This window comes from Cynocephalus volans, chromosome 8, assembly GCF_027409185.1.
Source record: "Cynocephalus volans isolate mCynVol1 chromosome 8, mCynVol1.pri, whole genome shotgun sequence".
Lineage (NCBI taxonomy): Eukaryota > Metazoa > Chordata > Mammalia > Dermoptera > Cynocephalidae > Cynocephalus > Cynocephalus volans.
The window spans coordinates 125295053-125320035 of NC_084467.1; the positions used below are offsets into that span (position 1 = coordinate 125295053).

Genomic DNA, 24983 nt, shown 5'->3' on the forward strand with positions numbered 1-24983 from the left:
TGGGACGTGACTGGCACCATTGTGCACACAATGAGCACAACCATTGTGCACACAATGAGCACAAAATAGCTGCCGGCCTCGTCTTCCACTCCAGCACCAAGCCCCTCCCCGCTTTACGAGAAGCCTCCTGACTTAAACAGAAACCCTTTTGCTTCCACAAGGACACAGTTCTCCACCCCATCCACATTAGCATAATGACCCTCCTTGATGGTATCAGCCAGCCCTTGGCACACTATACAAGCTCTACCACCCACACACTTGGTGCTGTCCCCCATTTTAACGGCAGCCCCCGGCTGCCTGCCACTTTGAGCACAGCCTGGCAGATTTTCTTCCTTTATTAAAGCTTGATTGGTACCCGGCATCTTGGCTCACTTTCTTACAACTACAGAAAAAAGAACAGTCCTTCCCAAGGAGTGTTTATATTATACCATTGTAACAGCCTGAACAGAAGTGACTCCATTTTGTTAAACTTCTAAATTAAAAAGTTTTTTTTCTTACTCTTGTAACCCAAACCGCATAGCTTGCAGCTGGATATTAGAATACAATGATTCTTATTCACATGATTGCTAGGACATAATGACTTTTGCTCATACTGTACACAGAATAATTATAGAAGAAATTATTAGCCCAGATGGCCATTCTTTACTAGCTTACTAACTAGATCTTTTTGAGGTAACAGGAACTGAATCCGTGACTTGACTTCATGGAGGATGGTCACCATGAATCAGTCCCATCTGAGAAGTTCTTTGATGTTTATCTACGATTTTATTATTATGCCTGCACGTTCCTGCTTAGGTCACCATGAAATCAGCCCCTTACTACCTGTTCCTATAAAACCCTTTGGCAAGTCTGGGAAAATGGTCTTTGAGACATAAGTCCGCCATTTCCCCAGGCTGCTGGCTTCCTGATTAAAGGCCACCTTTCCTTACACCAACACTTGTCTCTCAATTACTGGCTGTTGAGTGGAGAAAAAACGGACCTTTGGGGTTTTGGTAACACCACCATACATTACACATTGTCAGATACTGCATGTTAAATATTTCTTAAGCACCTACATATGACATGTAGTTAGCGTTTTGCTGTTTTGGTCTTTTTCTCATCTCCCTGCTAAAACGGTCAAAACCTTATCACAGACTGGCATTTGTAACATTATCCACTTTGGAAACAGAAACTGAATATATATATATTTAACCAGCATACAGCACTCAAATGTTTTCCAAATGAATAACAGATTGATTAAAATCATGAATCAGCAAGCAACCCTGAGAACAACGGGAGAAAAAGTTTTAAGATATGCATGTATGTTTCTCAAATATTACATAAGTACTTGAATAGTGGTAAACTAGTAAAATTGGGCTCCAGTGAAAATTCTAATATTCTGCCTCCCACCTTCTTTCTTCTGAGCCCCGCATCAAACTCAAAGTGTTTCCCTCTTTTTTCCAGCCCGACAGCAGGTTGGTCTCTAAAGTTCTTTGAAGGCAGGGATAATGTCTGTTTAGTTCTGCATTTGTATGTCACGCACCTAGTATAGTGCATGGTAAATAGTAGGAGCTCAAAAATGCAGAAGGAATGAATGACTATGTAAGGATAACGGGACAGGGAGGTGGCCTCCGAAAAGGTAGAGAGGTCAGTTGAAAAGACAGCAGTGTTGCTTTTTTTTTTTTTAATGTTTCTTCAAAGTTTTTCCACAAAGCTTGTGACAGACTGAACTCATTCCAGTTGGCCTCGAACGGTTTTTAAAACAATCTTTTCCAGTGTAGTGCACTCACAGTGTGGACTAGCCCAGCCTCTGTAGAGTGTGCGCCCAGCGTCACCGTCTTTGTTCCTCCGGAGCCTTGCACGTGGTAGGTGCTCAGCATCCTTGGGCTGAATCAGTGAGGGCCTGAGAGGAGGCCGGCTGGCCTCTGGAACACACGTCGCGCTCGCTCGACCATAATCCCAGCTCTTCCGGCCGGTCCAGCCTCCCTTGACCAAAACCAGGCGGTGCAAGCGCGCGGGGCGGAGAGGGCAGTGGGCGGGGGGGCGGCGGGGGGGGCGGCGGCGGGCGGGGCGGAGAGGGCGGTGGGCGGGGCGGGGAGGGGGGCACGCGGGGCACGCCGGGTGCCGCCAGGGGGGCAGGTACCTGGGCGGGGCGCGCCCTGGTTGGCGGCGGGCGGCGGCCGCGGGGACGAGCACCCGGAAGAGCCGTTGACTCAGCGAGCGCAACAGGCGGCCGCGGAGGGGCAGGAGGCGGTGGGGACGAGGCCGGGATGGACAAGCTGAAAAAGGTGCTGAGCGGGCAGGATGCCGAGGACCGGGGCGGCCTGTCCGAGGTGAGTGCGCCCCGGCGCTGGGCCGCGCCCCCGGCCCGGGCCTCGGATGCCCGCGGCGTCCGGGAGACTCCGGGCAGGACTTCCAGGATTTCTTGGAAAGCAGCTCTGCCCGGTCTCCTCTGTCCTCCCATGCAGGGCTCAGCGAACACCCCGCCACACTGGCCGGAGCCCGCGCACTTTGGTGCAGGGCCGTCGGCGCCTGTGTCCTTTTTTGTCCTGCGCCCCTTCAGCCCTCCCGTTCCATCCCCCACCTAAAGAGAGGGCGGTGCTGGAAGAAAACCCCAGAAACATCTGCGAGTGCGAAGGCGGGCTTCCAGGCTGTCGGCCCCATCCCTGCAGACCAGAGAAAGCACTTTAGGGCCAGGCAAGGCCGGGGTCCCGAGAGCCAGGCGCAGGGAGTCCTCGCTGGGTAGGTCGCCTGGGCCCGGGCCGGGGCGGCGGTGGCTTCCCCGGCTCGCTGCCCACCTCGCGGCTGGGCTTGTGGCCGCGCCCCTGTGCTCCGCGCTGGGTTACTGCTCGGTTTAGGTTGTGGGTGTGACACTGCCACCCGACCGTACGCCATCGCCCTGTGGTTGTAAAACTGTCACCCCCACGAAACCGTGAACTCCCCAAGGGCGAGGACCACATCTTGTTTCTGCGTCCACCTGTCCGCAGGTAGATTCTGTAGACACCCAGTGCCTCCGGAGACTGCCTGCATGTTTCTTTGCTTTGTTAGAAAGGTTTCGATCGAGCTGAAACCCGGTCACTAATGCCTGTATTTTAGAACCACACAGAATGATGTACTTCTATTCTGGGTGCTTTCAGCTTTTATTTTCATTTTCCTTTCTGGATGACAAAACAACATTTCTATTTACTTTTTGGTGTATTCCTTAGCCTCTGTTTCCTCATCTGTAAAATTGGGGTGGTGAACAAGATGGTATGGCCACTTTCAACAGGAAACCTGAGTTTTTCCTCTAACTTGAGTCTGTATTCCTCGTGGTTTTCTCTAAATGATGCTTTGACCCACCTTTGTGGTTGCTGATTTCATTCTGAGTTTTGTTTCGTATGATAATGGTATCTCCACCACTTCTGAAATCTCAGGATGTAAAACTTGCTCTCTGAATCTTCATCTTGAAGGAGTAACACTATAGGAATCAAGTTTTATATGAATTGAGGTTTAACTTTTTTTGACATTTCAGAACAACTGTGAGTTCTTTTTAATTTGTTGCCTTTATTAATTGGTCAAGGCTCAGGAGTAATTTCATGGGTTCTCCCTTCTTGATTTCTGTTCTCTATTATAAATTCATGTCGAACCTCAGACTGAACCTAGGTTCTGACACTTAGGTAGTTGACCCTCATTGTTACCTAGAGCTTTATTCTCCTTAGTCAAAAAGCTTTCATGAGCAGTGAGGCCTAAGAGGGAGACACTTTATTTTCATTAAGACTCTTGGGGAGGTGGGATATTGATAGTGGGATGATGCAGCTATTAGACATTTAGAAAATACTCATGAAGCAGTGGACAGATACTAAAAATCAATGATGTAGTACAATTTGAAAATATAAATGTGGAGTTTTTTATCTGAGATAGTGAATGCCTGTGTTGGGTACAGTGAGGTGCTTTATAACATGTAAACTCAGGCAGGCATTAAATCTATTTTAAGAAGAGTATGTGCTTCTCTCTTGTTCTACAATATTGCTGTCAGTTTTCTCTTTCTGAATGAGATTCCTGTTTATATGCAACATTGTAGGCACTTCCGGAGTCTTGAACTCCTGGGAAACATTCTGTAGCCGATGACTTCATTTTCATGGTTGTTTTAGCTTAGTTTTTACCTACTATGTTAGGGTCTCCTTTAAAATGTTTGTGCCGACTTGATCCTCTCACATTTTCCATGGTTTTGAGGCTGGCAAAGCTAGAGGATTCTGTGGTGAAATTTGTCTTTTCTTGTGGTTAGTTGGATTAGGTGGCCTAAAAATCTCTTCAAATTCAATTATATAACCTGTCTGAGGTCACCAGAAGTGAGTACTCTTAAAAATTTTTTGTTCTTTTAATGCAAACCATAAAAGTATAACTTTATGTTTCTCTCACCTCTCTTAGGTAGTTATAAACTTTGCATGGCATGTCTAATAGTAAATAGCCTCATGATGAGTGTTCTGATTGATACCTCATCTTCATAAATGCACCTTATGTCTTTAGTGAACTTCTTTCTGAAACTGTAGGTTTTATGTTTTCTATAAAGGATTCTAGGGACAAGGAGGGTATGATTGGTGCCCGATTTTAAAGTGCAGGGATGAAGCAGTATTCCTTTCTCACTCTGGTTACCAGTCCTGTTTCCCAGAACAATTCTCACTTTTACTTCTTGGCAAGAGTCCCTCTTCTCTCCACATTCTGGAGTCAAAGGGATCTTTCTTTGTGCATAACTGCCACTTAGCTTATGAGCACATTGCCTGTGAATTCTATCCAGGTACTATATTTTAGCTACTCTAATTTCCAAAAAAGTGCACTAGATTGGCTTCCAGCAACTGAATTTATAGAGACATTTTACATCAACTGAGTTTGTTTTCATAAATTGGCAAGAAGCAGTCTTTTGCTTTCACTGAGTCCAGTTAGAAGAAGTGGCACAACAGCTTCCTCTTTCCCTGACCAAGCGTGCATGTGAAAGAACTTGGAATTGTAGTGGAAAAATAGTGGAAAAACACAATGGTGAGATTCTCCCCCTGTTGCCAATTTTGGTTGAAAAAGGTAACATTTGGGTGTATTAAGCTTGAGAAATTTGCAGAACCAAAGTGTCACTTTCCTTTCTGAAAGTAGACATCAGGTACATGTTTTTGGTGGAACTGCTTCTCATTGCCAGTGATTTTGATTTTTATGAGGACTGGAATCTCACTGTCCTATTGAGACTGTTTAGCGTTATAAATGCCAAGGCCAATTCAAATTTTGTACTTAACCTATGGTTTATCTTCTTAAAAAAAAAAAAAGAAAAAGGTTGAATCTTTTTGAATATCCCTGTTGATGCCAAGTAGTGCTCAGACAACAAATCCAATCCAGTACTACTACCACTCTTTCTTCCTACTTGCGACTCCTTTTTTCTTTTTCCTCCCACCCTGGCAAAGTAAGTTCTTTGCATGGGTAGGAAGAGTTGTAGCTTTTCATTTTATTCTGTCCTTGAGGGGAGGTTAAAAATGTTAGTTAGAAGTGGTCTCATTGTCTGGGGCCCAGGAAAGCCTGATAACAGAGCATCACATAGCTCATTTTGAAGCCCAAGAGGGTTTAAGAAACCAGACTCCTCAAGGAGGAGAGGTTTTCCTCAGTATAGAACCAGATGGCTATCTGTCAGGTCCTTCCACCTGCTCCCTACTGCATGTTCCCATCCCGAAGTGTGCCTTCTATGCAGGGTCATGTTGCCACAAATTTATGCGAATTTTGTGCGTGCGCGCGCGCGTGTGTGGTATTGCAGTGTTATGAGCCCACTTTCAATATGTGTGAATATATGGGGGTAGGAAGAGAACCCTTTTTTACAACTTGACCTAAACACCTTTCTCCTGAGTGGAGATTAAGCCATTCTGTAGCAATACCTGCCACACCTGGGGGAGACTCTTGTCCTTCTCTTCAAGCTTCTGGTTTGACAGGTAGTATGGAGACAGGGTTGAAAACAGGTTCCTGAGCAGGAGGGAGTCAAGGCTGAGGGATTTTCTAGTCTTGCACCCTCTGTCACCACCTACCTTCCTCCATTAGACGAGTGGAAACGTGGCAGGCAACTTTGGCCAAATTGCCGAATGGAGACTGTGGTGGCCACACAAGGTGAGCCATGCATGGAATATACACAGGGCCTGGCTGCCTTGCCTTGGCTTTGGTCTTTCAGTGGCAACTATCTGTGTCCAGTATGGAGCAGCTGTGCTGACTTGCATCGGGTGGACAGATCGGGAAGGTCTGGTGCAGAGGCTTGGTTATCATCTTTGACATGGATAAAGAACCATTGGGAGATATTCATAGGTTCTCCTGTTTAGTAGAGTTTTTCAGAAGTCTTTGTTTCTCCTGAACTTTACTCTGGGGACGGATTATTCATGATGGCAGAGAGTCAGGATAAGCAGGGCAGTAATTAATTAACCAGGATCTGTCTCACACTTGGGTGAATTGGCTGATGTAAATACACCTGCACCAAGAGGGAATAACATGGTTGAGAGTCCTGACAAGGATGAGAGCCTTAGCCCTCTGAGGACCCAGAAATGCTGCAGGAGCAGCAATTGCTGCAGCTTGGCTGGTTGGCATAGGAGAGGATGACCAATTGTCCCAGCTGCTTGAGTATTGTCCCCTCATTTTTTTCCTTTTTCCTGGGACCCTGCCTGGTGGAGCTCATGCCTTTCCAGTTGTGGCCCTCATCCTGCCTGGGCTGTGGTGAGGCTCTGGGCTACTCTAGGGTCTATTGCTTGTGAAATGGATTGTGTTTGAGGCAGGGAGTCTCCACTTCTGGAGATGTTCATCCAGAGGCACAATAAGGTCTTAGCTGCTGGAGAGGAGATTCATGTCTGGATAAGCGCTCACAGTTCTGATAAGAACTCTGAGTGTGTAGGATTTCACGTTCCCTGCCTACGAATTAACACTGCTTCTAAGTTTAATTATGTGCTTCTTTTGGTTTTGGTAAATATACATATTTATATATGTAATCAGTTTGTTAAAATTTCAGGTTGTTGAGGCATCTTCACTAAGCTGGGGTACCAGAATAAAAGGCTTCATCGCGTGTTTTGCTATTGGAATTCTCTGCTCACTGCTGGTAAGATTTTCCTCTCTTCTCTATCATTTCCCCCTACGCTCCTTTGTTATATCTTTCCCCTCTCATTTACTTCCTGTTCTCTTGCTGTTCACTAAAATGCATGGATAAGGGGAGAGAGAGATGAGGGAAGATGGAAACAGGCTCCGTAGGGCATCTGTCCTCTGTGAGCTCCTGGGCATGTGGCTGTGGTAGGGTAGGTTGTACATGTGTAAATACTGTCCTTTAAATTCCAGGGTACTTTCCTGCTATGGGTGCCCAGGAAGGGCCTACACCTCTTTGCAGTGTTTTACACATTTGGTAACATCGCATCAATTGGGAGGTAACTTTTTCTTTTTATCTAACCTTTGCCAGTCATTAGATGGGAAAATGGATGTGGATTGTGCTTGAGGGAGGTGAAGGAGGATGCTCCAGTAGTTTTAAGGATTTAGAGAGAAAAGAGGGAGTTAGAATATATCACATTCATATCCAATTATTTCAAAACATTTTATATCTTAGTTTATCTTTGAGACACCCCTGGGAGAAAGTAGGAAATATATGATTGTTGTGATTTTACTTTTGAGGGAACTGTGGCACAGAGTGGTTGAATGATTTCTCCAAGGTTTACAAAACAGTGCTCTCCATTGCTGTAGTCTTACTGCTGTCTGACACTGAGCTGATGGCTTTAAAGGGGTTCACCAGGCCAGTGGCTGTAAGTAAAACTGGGATTAGTGTTAGACCATCCTGGACCAGAGTATCAGCTCATGTGGGCAGAGCAAATGATGGAGTGCTTCCCCCTCATGTGGGCAGCCCATTTCACATGCTGCAGGTGCACAAACATGCCAGGCCACGTTCATTCACTCTAATGCTTCCACCACACCTGTGCTGACAATGCCAAGCCAACCTTTCCAGCTGGGAGCACTGGTCTGGCCTCTACCTGAATGACCCGTAGATGTCTGAACTCAGTTAGCTTTCCTCAGCCTTCCCCCTTCCCTTATATCTCTGTAAACAGCTTCAGAGTCCTGGGGTTCCAAGTTCTCCGAACCCCATATTACTCACCAAGGATTGGTGTTGACCTCTCTTACCTGGGTCCTTTCTCTTTGTCCCCGTGGCTCTTTGTCCCTCACTGATTGACTTACAGGCCCAATGCATAAGCATTGATCACACTCTGTGCTGGACTCTGAGGATGCAAAGACAAATACAGTTTGGTCCCTGCTGCAGTGGAGCTCACTGGTCAGCCAGGCAGAAAGACATTTAAGTGGATGACACAGCAGGATATGGAAAGAGAGATGCTCAGGGAAAGGTAGCTGACCTGATCTGACCCAGAGAGGCAGGGAGGGCTTCCTGGAGAAGGTTATACCTGAGCTCGTCTTGGCTTTGGTCCGCATCACCTCTCCCCTGAACTTCTATAAGATGCCTCTGTTGGGCTTCTCTGCCTCCTTTCTTGGTCCTCTCTAGGCCATGTTCTGCTGAGCTCTGGGGCCATTTGTTTATAGTTCTGCCTAAGCCCCTCGAGTGGCTCCCTGTTCCTCTCCACAGGTGAAGCCCAGACTCCTCGGCATGTGTACAAGCCAGGTCCTTCGAGATCTGGCTTCACCCCAGTCTCATTCCCCAGCCAGGCTGAACTTCTCGTATTTCTCCAAACGTTTTTGTACTTTTGCTGGGGCTGTCTTCTCTGCCTGGAGTGTTGCCCCATCTTTTCCTCCCCCAGTTTGGTGGGTACTTGCTCATTTGTCAAGACCTGGCTCAAAAGTCACCTCTTCTGTGAAGCTCTTCCTGATTACCTCCTCTTCCCCAGAATTGATGACCTTTTCCTTTGGGGCTTTCTGTGTCCCATCTATATTTGTGTGACAGCACAGGCAGCATCTTACTACACCTTTTGAGTTCCATTCATATAGAAGGCATGCTAGGGATGTCTTTTGGAGCTTTGGAATTCAGTAGATGTGGGTTTGAATGCCAGTTCTTTGGATTCCTAGCTGTGAGATCTTGCATAAGTAACTTCTGAGCTTCACTTTCTCATCTCTAAAATAAGTGCAATAATACCTAACTCACAGTTGTTGAGGGGACGAAATGAGGTAGTTTATGTATTACCTGGCATTTAGCAAACATTCAACAAATAATAGATGATATAATAATCATCATTAGAATTATTCCCTGGAGATTATGAAAGAAAAAGAAATGTATTACTTTTTAACAATAAGCAACCTAAGCCTATAAGGTTTGGTTTTTCTTTTTTAGATTTCCTGAGCTTTTTGGTTCATTAGTTTGTTTTGATGGGTAGATTGTGAAGGAGGCAAGGTAGCACCTCTCAGAGAAGTCATCTAACCTAGTGGTATGAATGTGGTTCTAGAGTCAGACCCACATAGGTTTCCAGCCTAAATCTATCATTTGCTATTTGGATGGCCTTGGATAAGTAACCCTCTGGGCTTCAGTTTCCACATCTGTAAAATCCGTATGATAATTGTTCCTACCCTATAGGTTTTTGATGGATTAAATGAGAATAATGCACAGAAATCCCTTAAGCACAGTGCCTGCCACAGAGTAAGAGCTTTTCAAATGTTAGCTACTATTACTGCTGTTCCTGCTACAGGAAATCTTGGGGATGAGACCTGGTGCACCTACTGTGGTTCTGTTCTGGTTGAACAGCTTGTGTGTGTGTTTGCCTCTTAGTACGATCTTCCTCATGGGACCGATGAATCAGCTGAAGCGAATGTTTGAGCCTACGCGTTTGATTGCAACTATCCTGGTGCTGGTAAGTTCTGCTTTTTAGCTGGACTTCTCAAAAGGGAGCTGTTATTTCTGCCATATGGAATTTTTTTCCTCTTAAACCTAAGGACCTCTTTTTTTTTTTGGCTTTTCATCTTGACTTATTACCCAATTCCTATAACCACGTGGCAGAAGGGAGCATTCTGCTAATAGTTACCATGACCTCCTCCCCTACCTTTGTGGTTCAGTTGGTGTCAAGCTACTACCAGTTCTATAAAGCACCTCTAGAGGGTGCTGTTTGTCACATTAGCCCAGCTGATAATGGTAGTAAGAGAGCTCAGACACCTTCCTGGTGATGGTTGAAGCCAAACACAGGCAGAGCTTAGAGGGAATAACTCAGAAATGCAGAGTTCATTATCTAGAGTGGGTGTTCATCTCTAGGATGGGCTCTTTTTTCCCTCATCATTATCTGACGTTGGGATGGTACTCGATGGGATTATACGTCATTAGTCATTTTCATCAGTCTTCCTGAAGTGAGGGCGCTCTCCTTGTGATCTGTCATCCTTGTGCCCTGCTCTGACAACAGTGCCTTCAGTTTTGTCATGTCTTCCTGTCCCATCAACCCAGAATGCCTCTCCATTTTTTTGCTCATTCTTTTCCATGCATCCATCAAAGTCATTCCAGACCACTTTCTCTGGATTCTTATTATAATTACCGGAAAGCAACATTTGGAACTTGATCAACATACTTTTATTTTTAGTTTCATTTCTGTACATCTTATTTGTTCAAGTGGGAGAGTTAGGCAATGATCACATTTGCAGCTTATTTTGTGTCCTTTCAGAGCATTGGGCACAATACTGGATACAGAGGAAACATTTAGGACATACTTACTTAGTAGTTACTATTATAGAAGGATGGAAAGGAAAGGCATGGCTGGCAGCTCGAGCACCAGTTGTACTTGGCCAGCCCTGGATGTAGATGGCCTGGACATGTCTCTTGCACAAAGAACTTTCTATGAAAGGAGTTAGGGAAAGTGTTAGGTGATGTGTAAACAAATAACTGGCTTGCTGACTGTGAGACTGATATCTCATGTTGACCTTTGTCCTCCCACATCCTTTTTACTCCAGAGACTAGTGCCTGGCAAGAGTTAAAATACAGAGGTCTGTGTTAAGCTTATTTTAGTATGTTAGAATGAAAAGATGGATGGACGAATGCGTGGGCCAGAAATGTGATTTTGTTTGCTGGGTAGAGATTCTGAGGAACTTGAAAGTAGAAGAGGATCTTTTTTTAATCTACATGAATCTTTATTGTCAGTTTGATTTCATGGGGATTTTAACACTTCTGCCAAACAAGGGTGCTCACATGCGTTAAATGCTTTGAAGTGAAAATGATTTTGGTTTCTGTGATAATCACAGAATCTGATTACTGCAGCGTAATAAGTATTGTTGTGAGTTTGCTAAGAATAATAAGTCTTTAAAGTTTTAAAAATTTTTTAATATTTTGCTATCTTGTCATTGTGTTAATTAAAGAATGTTTCTCCCTCTAGTTGTGTTTTGCACTTACTCTGTGTTCTGCTTTTTGGGTAAGTGTATATTTTAATTTTCCTTAACCTTTTTGACTTAATGCCTCTTGTCACACACTTTGCTGGAACCATATTATTTTTCTTTCAGTGGCATAACAAGGGACTTGCGCTCATCTTCTGCATTTTGCAGTCTTTGGCCTTGACGTGGTAAGTAACCTTTTGAACAGTCCTCTCCCACATAGACTTCTGACTAATGCAGCTGAAGGAGGTAAAACCCACATGTTGTGAGTAGGAGGATTAGGAAAACACAGAAGCTCTTTAATTTAACAATTCTCAGTGATGCAAGTGAAGTCAGGCTACAGAGCAAAAGCCCATCGACTCGGTCCACTGCCAAAAGATGGCATTAGTGGCCTGAATGGTCATGGGAGGTTGTTTGCCTGCTGCAGTGTTTTTGCTGGGCTTATGGTTGATTTTGAGATGTTACAAATGTTATCAAACAACTCATTTCCGGTAAGTGCAGGCACAATGAAAGTATCATAAGGGTGGGTAAAAAGAGGCTTGTGAGTCAAATAGACATTAACAAAAAAGGAAAGTGGTAAGAAGAATAATGAGTGTTAATTTGTGATGGACTGAATCATTTGACAGAAGGACAAAGAGTGAATTGTCAGCAGGAGATGAGGAGCAGTGACTGATGAAATGGAAAACCATGTGGACGTGGGTTGTAGGATCAGCATATGCACTGGAGGCTGTGGGCTTTTGGTGATGCAGGTGAAGACAAGAAAATTATAACTCAAGGGCCAAGCTACGGAAAACATTTTTTGAGGCCATGGATGAGGCTGTATGTTCATGGCCCCTTCAAACCTGTACATCATTAAAGTGAGAAGGGTGGGGGCATGAATGGAATCTATAGCTTTTGAGACATTTCTGTAATGCTTTCAAAGTTTATCAAGAGAAGATATCTGCCAGAACAGTTTACTATAGATGTGAGTGATTTATTTTGGAAAGAAATGTTTGCTGTAATGCAAAGAAAAGAGAGGGCTATGGAAGTTTTAAAGCTCCTAAGGATCAATTCACTCCTATTTGGTAGAAATGGATTTTGAGACAGTAAGCTTAACACCCACCTCTCCCTTTAGTAATTTTGGACTCTTGAATAAATATACTTTCAAATTGCCTTTTGTAATTTACCATGTTCACAAATAAATGAGATTCTGTACATGGTAAATGTAAGATATGGAGAAGAATGATGGCCTGCTCTAATATGACACACATTTTGGTAGTAGATACTGAAAGGGCCTGGTTTGATGGCTAATGTTTATATTATGGTTTTCTTCTGGGGGCAGACATTAGTACCCGCATACACATGGCTTTCTTTTCTTATAGACTGATTTTGTAGCCAGTTTCAAAGATTCAGCATTCATATGGGTTCAGATGGGTGGTGATACTCCCTCCAGCACTGATGTATTCTGACTACTTTTTTTCTTTGGGCTGACCAGTTTATGCCCTGCCTGACACACAGTGCCTGGTTGTGTAGAGTTATGGAACCCCTTCCCTGTGTGGGTCCCTTCTAGGCGACGGGCTGAGCTAACTGAGATTCGCCAAGATACCTTTGGGCTTGGGTTTTTGAAGAATCATAGCTTTAAGTTTTCATCCATAGAGTAGTTGGTTGTGGTTTTTTCTTTTTCTTTTTTTCTGTTTTCTATTCTCTTTCCTCTTCTTTTAAAATTAATAGGAACGAAGCAGAAAATTTATCCCAATTGGGTAGAAGTTAAATTCTGTTGAGCATTTGTGAAATGTTAGAGGAAAACTGATTTGGATTTTACTTGGTATTTTTTCAGAATAGGATTATGTCATCTGGAAATCTGGAATCTGCCTATTTTAGGTGATTGTTGCTGGCTCACTTGGTTAAAGCAGAACCTCAGTATGGCTGAGGTCACTGGTTATCTCCACATGAGCCTTTTGCCCTCCTTCTGTGGCTAGTTGGCTGTACACATGGCACAGTGTGTGTGCGCACTTGCGCATAAGTGAGCCTTTGTGCGTGTGCAGCCCCAGGACGAGGAGGGGAGAGGGTTTCCATGAATCATGGCAGATGCTCTTACAGCTCAGAAGCCCGTTACTGTGTAATCTTCCACTCTCTTCATTCAATTTGATCTTCTGTTTTGTTTGTTTTTCATTGTAGGTACAGCCTTTCTTTCATACCATTTGCAAGGTAAGTCTAACTTTGTATTTAGAAGTATAATTTCTGTCATTTGTGGATAATGATATGTTTGCATAGGGCCTTTTAGTTTAGATAGTGCTTTCATAGCATACTTGTTTTATTTATCTTTATTAAAGTCCTTTGAGCCAAATAGGCAAACGTTCTATCTATTTTATATAATGGTAAGCTAAGGGTTACCCCTCTGCCCACTCTAATTATACAACTCATGATGGGTGTTAACCCAGGTCCACCAATTCCTTATGCTGTGAACATTCCAGTCTGATATATAGTGCATATATGTACATTATTACTCTTTTAACCTGTAGCTTTGAGTAGGTTTTTTTTTTTTTTTTTTTAAATATTACTTTAATATTATTGAGCAAGAGATGGAGGTATCTCAATTTATGCTTGTTTTCCACTGATGGGAAAGTTTCAGAAGAGTTTATAAAAAGGAAAGTAAAAAAGACCAGGACTGTGGAGGAACAAATTAGCAGTGTGACCTTGGGCAACTCTATTGACCCCTCTGGCCCCAGATGAGGCATCGATCAGTAGAGTGGGTTGAATTCTATCATTTCCAGAGACCCCTTCCAGCTCTGAGGTTCTGATGCTCCAAACCTCCTTAAATAAACACCTTCAATGACAGGCCTCTCAAAGTTAGCCTGGTGATCTTTGCCTCTGACTCTGTTCTAGTGCAACCATTTAATTTCCATTCTTCTCTTTTATTACCTGTTAACTAAAAACAAACTTTTCCTTAATTATGTTGAGGAAATGAAAAATTATACCTGAGCTGTGAGGAGAAAGAGCAAGTCTTATGTCTTATGCATTCCAGGTCTGTTGCTGACAGTGATTTGAAGGTGCTGGGGGAGTGATTGATTAGATGAGAAGTTAGCAAGCCCATCAAGTTAATGGCAGCTCGATGGCTTTGTGGATAGGATTTATGTGGATATAGCAGTTATAAAATACTCCCTGCAGACTTGGCCAGTTTTGGGGGGTCATCTGAAGAATTTGGGCAGGGATATCCTGGGAAACTAGGTTTTTATGTGACATAAGCCAGATCCTATCATATCTGAGCATTCAGTAAGATATTTATTAACCTGCTAACATTTTGAACATATCTTGGTGCCTGAACTGGCCACATAATTTGCAGGGCCCAGTGCAAAATGAAAATGTGGGCCCCTTGTTCAAAAATGATTAAGAATTTTGATATGGTGACATCAGAACATTGAATGAAATGTGGACCCTTCTGAATCTGGACCCAGAGCAGTTGTACAAGTCTCACCCATGCAGGTGGGCTTGCTTGGTGCCGTTCTTCAGGGCTTCAGGCTTGATCTGGCTTGGCATGTGTAGATCTTATCTACAGTGGATGGATGGAACGATGGAATTCTGTTTGAAATAGTGCATTTTGTGTATTGAGCAGATGAAAATTCCCGTATTAGGGAGAGATCACAAAGCTAGGTCCTACCCTTCTTTGTGTAGCTTCCCCTAGAATAGCTTTTCCCATAGTATTCCAAAGAAACATGTGGGAGAAAATGGTTCTATGATCAAGCAGGTTTGGGAAATAAGCAAAATTAGGTAAGTTTCTCATTGCCCAGCTTTCAAGGCCCTTTAATATGCTACATGTCAGTTGAGAGCTGCCATGACAGGGACTTATTTGGCCATAAAACTTCTTATGCAAAACATCTCCTGGGACTATAATGCAGAACATATATCAAGAAATGCTGTTGTAGAATTATCTTGATATTAAAATGTAGCGCCTGCTCATGCAAATGCATTCACTCACCTCCCCCTCCTTTATGTGACTCCCAGCGTCCTTAGTGCAACTGCAGCAGAGAACACAGAAGGAACAGAGCTGGGTCTGGGAAACCCAGTGCCATTTCCACAGTGATAGTGGTGGTGGAAATGGAGGTGCTTGCTTGGACAGAATAGTAATCCATTGAGCACCCACTCCTTCCTTGCACTCTGAATTCCAAAGAGTAAATACCTTTGATAGGGCTGATACAGCATGTTAATGAGTGCTCAGTACCTATAGAGAGCTCCCTGTGCTAGGGAGCTCATGAGACATGCTCATTTACAAGTTTCTGCTTTTTGCTTAAATGAAGAAAGGCCATTGTGACTATTTGACTTAATGCTTTCAGTGCATTTTGTGATTATGGCTGATATTGAAGTATGACAGTCCTGACTAATTTCTTAGTTTCTGATAGTCTGTACTTCCTTCCTATCTTTTCCTGATTATGATGACAGCTATCATTTATTAAATACCCATTCTGTGCAATACACTAATTCCCACAAGCGGTCTATAGGGAAAGTGGGGACATCTTCTCTTACAGATGAGGAATTTGAAACTCAAACAGGACGAGTAACTTGCCCAGGATAATACTACTAATAAATGTCAAAGCTGCGGTTTGATGCCAAGTAGGTCTGACCTCGCAGTCTAGATACTTTCCACTCTGCAGCGTGCTACTCTTGAGTGCCCAGGAAACTCTAAAGGAGGGTCTTTACCACTTGCAGGAGACTTTGGAGTCATGATGTCCCAGTAACCTTTGTGTTTTTTCCTTCCTAGGGATGCTGTGAAGAAGTGTTTTGCTGTGTGTCTTACATAATACACGGTCAGTTTTGCAAAGCTTTGGAAGGCACTATGGACAGAAGCTGGTGGACAGTTTTGTAAATATCTTCTAAACTTCTCTCTTACAGACATGTGCCTTTTATCTTGCAGCAATGTTGCTTGTGATTTGAACATTTGAGGGTTTCTTTTGGAAGCAACACCATGTCTCAAATCCAGATGTCTATAGCACACTGAGAGGTGGGTTCTATATCTTATGGAGTGGAACCTTCTTCATACACCCGTGTCCTCTTTGGATGGTGTCCCACTGAATTCTCATAAATGAAAACCTTGTTAGGTAGCAGCAGATAAGCCTGGGGAGTGAGTGATTCCACGGAGGTGAGAGGCAGCCCCACTGGAGATTGCAGAAGTGCAACAGTAAGAGACAGACTTTTGAGATCAACAGGGACTTTGCAGCTTGTCTCTCAGCATGGAGACCATCACCACTGCAACACACAGCATGGACACATTTTTATTCTGGTGTCTGAGAATGAGTGATTCTGCCCTACACAAGCCCGTGGAGCTCCTGGCCATGGAGTGAAGTAGAAAACAAGCACTTTTTGGTAATCGATGTTGTTTCTTAATCTGAACCTGGACATTCTTGCTGTTCTGATTCCACGCCTGACTATGGAATGTATTTTCTAACATTCAGTGCAGACTCTTTTGCTGTTTTTTTTTCTCCCTCATTTTTTATAAATGTTTACTTTTAAACTGACCTTATTTTTTGTTCTCCCCTGGAGCTGAGCCAGGGGAGAGCAGGTGGGAAGACAGAGCTTTGCTGTGTGAAGCAGGAAGTAAGCACGCCTGCCCAGTGACCTTTAAATAGTCCCAGCGTCTGCACTTCAGCCTGTGCTGGAGACATGGGAGGGGACACTACAGACTGCAGGTGGCCAGATCTCAGCCTCCTGCCTAACCACATAAAAAGTGCTTTTGTATCTGTAATCTTATCTGGTCCTCACGAGAGCCTTGTGACAAAGCAGGGATTGTTATTCCACTGTGCAGTCAAGGAAATTGAGGCCCAGAGTGGTTTCCAGATCCTCTCAAAGCCACAGCTGTGGCAGAGTCAAGCCCCGAGCCTGTGTGCCCCAGCTTTGGTCTCCTTCATGACCTAGTGTTTCCTGGTGTGTCTCTGGTCATGTCTCCTGTCACTGTTTTCCCTGTTGTCGTCACCCAAGGCTGTGCCTTTTCTGGTTCTGATCTCTTTATGTTATTTGTGCCATCTCCTACCCAGTCCTCTCCCACCATCTCCCTTTTTGGAAGCTTCCCCCTCGGTCTGTAGGATGTTCACTGATCCCTCGTGTTCCCTTTCAGCTTCTCCTTGTGCCTGACTATCACCAATGCCCGGTCAGCCAGAGTTCCTGCACTACAGGACTTCCAAAGTCACCCTACAAATGAAGTCTACCCGTTTGTCTTTCTCCTTTTTACCAAGAACCAGCTAGTCCACTAGGGCTCCTGCTCTGGCATCTCCAGACCAAAGGCAGTGGCCCAGTGGTTGTTTCCTTGCTTGTGGCTAGTGGTTTTCTTTATCTTGCTGTGGCTAAGGACTCAAACTGACTGGTCTTTTCTTCTGAGCATGGGAGGTATGAACAGGCCAGATGGGTGCCAGAGGGAAGGCCAGTCTTCCCAGGTCCTTTCTAGGCTGTTGAGGGCATCCTGTCTTATGCCGAGGTCCCTAACCTGCCTTCAGCCAGGAAGGGAAATTATATGGAACTCTCTGGCTTTTGTGGGGTTCTGTCACATCCCAGGTGCCCTTTGGAGACAGTTCAGATTTCAGAAGGGCAATGAGGGAAGTCAGGAGTGCTCATGCTTCCTCCTCTGTAGAGCTGATGTGAAGCTCAGCTGGTCACTACGAGCTCCAACCAGCCTGGAGTAATACACCTAAAAGGCTGACTCCTCTGTGCCCTTTTTAATATCTGGACTTGACTTTGTGGGACATGAGGCTCAGGTACCTTTTTAAGGTGTCACCAGGGGTGTATAGCATAGTGGTAGCGAAGGTAGGCTTTGAAGTCAAATGGATCTGGGTGTGGGCTGTGGCTAATCGCATACTGGTTGTGTCATGTCCAGCAAGTTACTTAACTTGTGGCTCCTTAGTTTGCTCACTTGTTTAAAAATAGTGGGGATAATAACAGTTTCTGCTGGACCATTGCAGGATGTCAGTGAGACGTGTCAAGTGCTTAGCACGGGGCCAGGAGAGGTAAAGTCTCAGTAAAGGGTAGGTGTTACTATTTAATCCCAGAAATAGCTGATGACCTTGGAAGGTGACAGGATGAACATCTCTGACTACTAATTTTCTAACAAATATTTATCTATTGCTATGTATCTGGCATTGTAGACACTGCCTTGGATTATCTCATTTAATATTCACAATGACTGCCAGGTCAGTGGTGGTTTCTCCATTATTATAGAGAAGGAACAGCCTCAGAGAGGGTAACGGGCCTGTACCAGATACCACGAGTAGGAGGAATCAGGGAGGGGGCGTTCTTGGCAGGAGATCAGTCTTTCATGAAGGCTTCTGCTTTGCCCTAACTCTCATGGCCTGTGGCCAGTCGGCTCAGACAGCTCTAGTCAGGACATTATCAGGAGCTTTCGTATGATCCTGCCTTCCAGGATCTTCCAAACACCTAAATTTTTCCGTCAGTTGCCTTATCTTTTGGTTGTTTCCCTACTTGTTTTTGTGTGGACTGTGGGAGGAAGAAATCCATTTCAAATCTGCTGAAATCTGTTACCAAGCAACAGCTCTGGTTAAAAGCAACCTAGTGGATGAGACAGAAGTTGAGAATTAGTGTTTTAGACCCCGCAGCTGGTAGTGGTCTCTGTTTCCCTCCTCCCCTGCCTTCCATCTTACCCTGATCACTGCTGGGTGAAGGAGGGCTCACTTTATTTTCGGAGTGAAGGGAATGGCTGTGGTGACTCTTGTGGATGGGAGTGTGGTTCTTAGCTGAGGGTGCACATCTGCCTGTGTGGAAGCACTACCCGAGTGCCCTCTTCCCTGGGCTGTTCGCTCTGCATGCACTGCATTGTGTGATGTTGGGAGGAGCACTGCCCTCCAGACCACCAGAGCCAGCTCCCAGTCCCCTTGGCCCTCTCGCCCTTCTTTCAAGCTCCAGAGACTGCTTATTTGATGTTGGGCAGGTCGTCTACTGACTCACTCCCATCTCCTGTCTCACTATCTCAAAGGTGTCCCCTTTTGCAGAACGTGCTCAGAGGGAGACTTCGCTTCTCCTGCCCTTCTGCGCGGCTGCTGCTCAGACCCCAGCTGGAGGTATCGTGTCCCTGGGAGGGGTGAAATGCTATCCCTAGCTTAGCATTTTCACTGGGTTGATTATCTCAGTGCTGGAGCGTCTATCCATTGCCCTCGTATGATGGCATTGAGGATATTTTCTCTGAGTGCCACCTCCCTTCCACCCTAATCACTGTATACTCAGGGAGCAAGAAATAACATCATGAAATGCATTCCAGATAAAATTAGTTTTTGATACTTCCATTAGGATAGATAAAAGTGGGCCATACCATAAAAAAGGTGTGGAGGATACTGGTTTGGCGTCTGCTTTTGATAGCCCTGTGAGAGTGACAGCTGTTGCAGTATAAAGCGGTGGGATTTGGAGTGAATTGGGAAATCGAAGCTCAGCCCTGTGGCTGTGGGTCCTCTTTGCTATGGGACAGCTTACGCCAGGCATTCCTTGTCTTCTCTTTTCTCAGATAACTTCTGATTGGAGTTGACTGCAGGATTATAAATACTTTGAAGTTCACAGCCTATCCTAAAACCTCATTTTCAGCAAGTAACAGCAACAAAAAAATCAGTGTTTAAAGGTTTGTGAGGCCATTTGCTAGATTTTTGTCATAGTTTTTTATTAATTTAAAAATCCAAGATTTTTTTTTTTTATGAATTAAGATGTACAGTTATTTGCGACAGCATTTTTTGAAAAGTTAACTGACCTCCAGTTGAAGTTAAGTACAGATTTATGTCAGTGTAAGTCTTGGTAAGATATCAGGAAACAAGAAGTCTAAATTTTTTTGGAAATTTTGTTTAAAAAGTTGGGATGTCAAATTATGTGACTTTGAAGTATGTTCTAATTCATAATTCTCTGAAATTCTGAGATCTTTTGTGTTTTTGAGTCAAGAGGAAAGTGCAATAAAATTGATCTGATCCCAGTTCACTCAAGATAGGGTATTTAGTTGTATTTTAGTTATTTCCAGTTCTACCCCACATACATAGGTGATACTCCCAAGTCTCTGATACTTAGCTTTGCTGTTGGTTTTATCAGATTTCTGTTGCAGGAGGCTAATGGGGAGTAACAGAGCCTTTGTTTATGTAAATCAACAAGATAAAATTACATCCTTTCTAGCAGGAGCTGAGAAACTGATAATGGGCTTAGAAATGTATGATTTTCGATAGACAGTGATCTGAAACCAGGAAAGAGTGAGTCCAGTAGATAGGAGAAAGTTTGCTATTTAAAATGAAATGTCCACAGCATTGTAACAATCAATAGCAATGTATATATTCACAAGTAAGTAATGCCATGACATTTAATAAACATCCTCAAAACAAACAAACAATAACAATAACAGCAGAAGGACAAACGATCCCTCATATAAGTAGGCTGGCTACCTGGACATAAATAACATCCTCACGAGGCATTCTAAAAGATCTAATTGAGGCTGGTATCTGGGCGAGTGTTGCTCTTTGCCTGTTGAATGTCCACACTACAAGAGGTGATGAGCCTTGTTCTAAGTACAAGTGAACTTGTATTTGTGTAATCTCCTGAAGGAGAGCTATAGTTTACATTCAATTTTGTGGTCTTTCTGCTATGAGAAGTGTTTATTTTGCCTTTTTCAAAGCATTCACTTGACTTAGCAACCTCGAATAAGGAAAGGAAAAATATAACCCTTTGAACTGATCTTTTGCTGCTTTTGTAAATTCTGATTGTGAATTTGGGAGTGAGGATGTTCAAAAGCCCATGTGAATTTATATGCCTTCCAAACATTGTGCCTGTTCTAATGTGATGAGCTTTTAAAACACTTTGTTAAAACATGAATCAATTTTTGTAATTATATAGATGCTCATAACTAATTTTGAATGCTGATTGCATAACTAAATTTTTATAACCAAAAATATATTCTTGAGTACTACTTTTCCTACCTTGGGAATCCATTTCATATAATAAATATTGTTTTCTTTTTTACTAACTTATTTCAAAGAGAAAGAACATTGCTGATAACTAAATTGTCTACCCCCAGACTGCACAATTTTTTTTGCTTTTTTTTCTTTTCCAATAAATGCTAGCCTTGTGATCTTTAATAAATCTAGTGTTGTCTCTTATTCATGTCTGTTTTTTCAGAAGTCAGCCAAATGAAGATTGTACACTATGAGAAAAGCCTGTATCTTTAATTTGAATTCTTAATGCATAGCACACATTATAGACACTTAAAGATGTTTTTGGGGGGTTAAATTGATATGTAGTTCTTTCTTTCAAATGGCTTAGGGTTTAACATGGATCTAAGGACTGTTTTGACAGTTTTTGAAAGGTAAGAAATTTCCTTAAGTGTTATTTTGGAATATTCCTGCACAACTAGCTGGTTTAGTTATTTTGTGTAAACTAAATTGTCAAATTAATTGGCATAAAATTGTTCATCATATTCTTTTATTCTTTTGATATCTGAAAGATTTGTACTTATGTCCCTTCTTTCATTGTTAGTAATTGGCAATTTGAGTCTTCTCTCTTTTTGCTTTGATCTGTGTAGCTAGAGGTTTATCAGGTTTTTTTTATTGATGTTTTCAAAGACAAATAACCTGGTTAAGAATATCTGAACACATGTTTAACAAAGGAAGATATGTGAATGGTCAACAAACACATGTAATACACATTGGATTATTGTTATATAAAGATTAAAAAACTCTGGACTTTATTTTTTGGGCGTGGCTGGCTGGTACAGGGATCTGAACCCTTGACCTTGGTGTTACAACACTGTGCTAGAGCACCGACTGAGCTAACCGGCCAGCCCAGACTTTAAAGATCTGTTCTTACGCAGTAAAATTATAATGAAAATCAAGGGTTAGGGAGAAATTAATTAAGGGTCCCAAAGATTGATTATGTTTGGTAAACACGAGTGTAATAATTATCCTGATTTGATCACCACATATTGTACATGTGTATTGATATTCAATTCTGTACCTCACAAATATAAAAAATCATCTTTCAATAAAAAAAAGTGACAAAAAAAAGTAAAGTTTGACCTTAAAAAAAAAAAGGAGGTCATTTGCTATTTGCATAAAAGTTAGCATAGTGATTACTTTAGGAGGGGTAAAGAAGATAGTGTCTGGGAGGGGGCATGATGTGAGGCTGCCTGTGGAATCTGGTCCTGTCTCCTTTCTTGATCAAGTGGTAGTGACATGGCATTTGATAAGTCATTTTGCTGTATTTTTGTTTGTATATTTTTCTGATGTGTTACATTTTATAATAAAAGAACCAGCTTGTTTCCATTGATTTTTCACTATTCATTGTTATTTGAATTTTTTGTCTTATCTTTTTTATTTTCTTCCTTATGCTTACTTTGAGTTTAATTTGCTCTCCAGCTATTTAAGATGGAAACCTAAGTAGTTGATTTAAGACCTTTTCTAATACAATTTAAGCTGTAAATTGCCCTCTAAGCACTGCTTTAACTACATCTCACAAATTTTGATATGTTGTATTTTTATTTTAATTCAAAATATTTTCTTATTTTTCTGTGATTTCTTTTTTGACTTATTGATTACTTAGAAGTGTATTAAACATTTGGGAATTTACCAGATGTCTATTGTTGTTTCGAATTTAATTTCATTGTAGTCAGAACACATTCCAAATGATTTTAATCCTTTTAAATTTATTGGGACTTGTTTTATGGCCCAGTTTCTTAGTCTATCTTGCTGAATATTTCATGTGTACTTCAAAAGAATGTGCATATTCTGTAGTTGTTAGGTGGATTGTTCTATAAATATCAATGTGGTCAAATTGGTTGATAGTGTCTAACCTTACTGATTTTCTGTCTACTGTCATTTGTTGAGAGAGAAGTGTCAATTATAATTCAGATTTAACTGTTTGTCTTTCCCATTCTATCAGTTTTGTCTTCATGTATTTGGAGTCTCTGTTTGTGTGCTATGGCACTCCACAGAAGTGGGATGGATCCCACACAAAATTTGGCTTGATATCAAAACTGATGATGCCACACACAAAGAGGATATGAGAAGTTTATTATATTATTCTGGGGAGAGGAGGGAAGGCTTCCCAAGCAGGTTTAAAAATGGCTTGAGAGAGCAAGGATTCCTGCATGCAGGGGCTCACCTGGTCTGAATCTCCTGTTGGCTCCAGTGGAAGGAGCATCCGGGTTTGCTTATCACTGTACAGTGTGGGGCAGCAGGGGAAAGGGGAAGGTGAGGCTTAAAAGATGTCAGCAGTCAAACATTAAAAAAGAAATGGAGTGAGACTCTATTACCAGGTGCATACACATTTACAATTGTCATGTCTTTTTGATGTGTTGATGTGTATGTAATGTCCCTCTTTATTACTCATAATATTCCTTATTCTGAAGTTTCCTTTGTCTGGAATGAATATAGCAACTCTAGCCTTCTTTATGATTGTTAGCATAGATATCCTTTCCATTCTCTTACTTTTAACCTATTTGTACCTTTCTATTTAAAATGGATTTCTTGTAGACAGTATACAGTTAAGTCTTGCTTTAAAAAAAATCCAGTTTAATGTAAATTATTGCTATGCTATTTATTTTCTATCCATTTATTCCTTTCCCCTCATTTTCTGTTTTCTTTTTGATTAATAGAGTTGTGGTTTTTAAAAAATTTTTATTTTTTTAATGATTTCATTTTATCTTCACTATTAGCTTATACCTCTGTTTTATTTTATTAGTGATCACTTTAGGGTCTACAATATGCATCTTTAATATACCACAGTCTTCCTTCATGTAATAGATTGTATATTATTAGAACTTCATAACAGGATATTTCCACATCTCCACTCTTGTCTTTTGTGAGATTGTCATACATTTTACTTCCACATGTTATATATCCCATAATACATTGTTATTTTGACTTTAAATAACTATCTGATAAAAAGATTAAGAAACAAGGAAGAACTTTTATATTTTCCCAGATATTTACCATTTTCTGTGCTTTTCATCATGTAGATCCAAAAGTATCATTTTCTAAATTATTTAAGAGAACTACCTTTAATAAGTTTTCAGTTTAGGTCTGATAGTGTTGAATCATCTCAGCTTTTGTTTGTCTGAAAAAAAATACTTGCCTTTATTTTTGAAAGTTGTTGAGTTTAAAATTCTATGTTGATAGCTTTTTTACTTTTCCAAAGGTAATGCTCTAATTTTTTAAATGCAATCTTATTTTTTAGGTTCACAGCAAAGGTGAATGGAAAAGACAGATTTTTCTTGCACATGCGTAGCCTCCCACATTTTCACCATCCCCCACCAGAGTGGTACATTTGCTACAATTGATGAACCTATGTGGACACATCAGTATCACCCAAAGACAATAGTTTACATAAGGGTTAACTCTTTGTGTTGTGCATTTTACGGGTTTGGACAAATTATAGTGACATGTATTCACTGTTTTAGTATACAGAGTTGTTTCACTGCCCTAAAACACATCTGTGCCCTGCTTATTCATCCTCTGCTCCTCAAACCCTGGCAACCACTGATCTTTTTACTGTGTCCATAGTTTTGCCTTTTCCAGTATGTTGTGTAATTGGAATCATACAGTATGTAGCCTTTTCAGACTGGCTTCTTTTATATGTAGTAATATGTATTTAAGGTCCCTCCATGTCTTCATGGCTTGATGGTTCATTTCTTTTTACCACTGAATAATATTCCATTGTCTGGATGTACTACAGTTTATTTATTCACCTACAGAAGGACATCTTGGTTG

General features: G+C 42.1%; 1 protein-coding gene across 2 annotated transcripts; it reads left to right on the forward strand.

Annotated features, from left to right (window-relative positions):
* Window positions 1-2213: 2213 nt before the first annotated feature.
* On the forward strand, window positions 2214-21176 carry SFT2D2 (SFT2 domain containing 2). Of its 2 annotated transcripts, XR_010024264.1 has the most exons (9): window positions 2214-2312; window positions 6974-7060; window positions 7294-7379; window positions 9707-9788; window positions 11289-11324; window positions 11413-11471; window positions 13441-13470; window positions 16019-16258; window positions 17369-21176. XR_010024264.1 is itself a non-coding variant. In XM_063106610.1 (8 exons), exons 1-8 carry the CDS (start codon window positions 2250-2252, stop codon window positions 16056-16058), a joined length of 483 nt encoding a protein of 160 aa, XP_062962680.1. In that variant the 5' UTR covers window positions 2214-2249; the 3' UTR covers window positions 16059-21176. The 2 variants fall into 2 exon arrangements, 1 of the variants encoding a protein (XP_062962680.1); XM_063106610.1 differs by having other exon boundaries at window positions 16019-21176.
* The last annotated feature ends 3807 nt before the right edge of the window (window positions 21177-24983 follow it).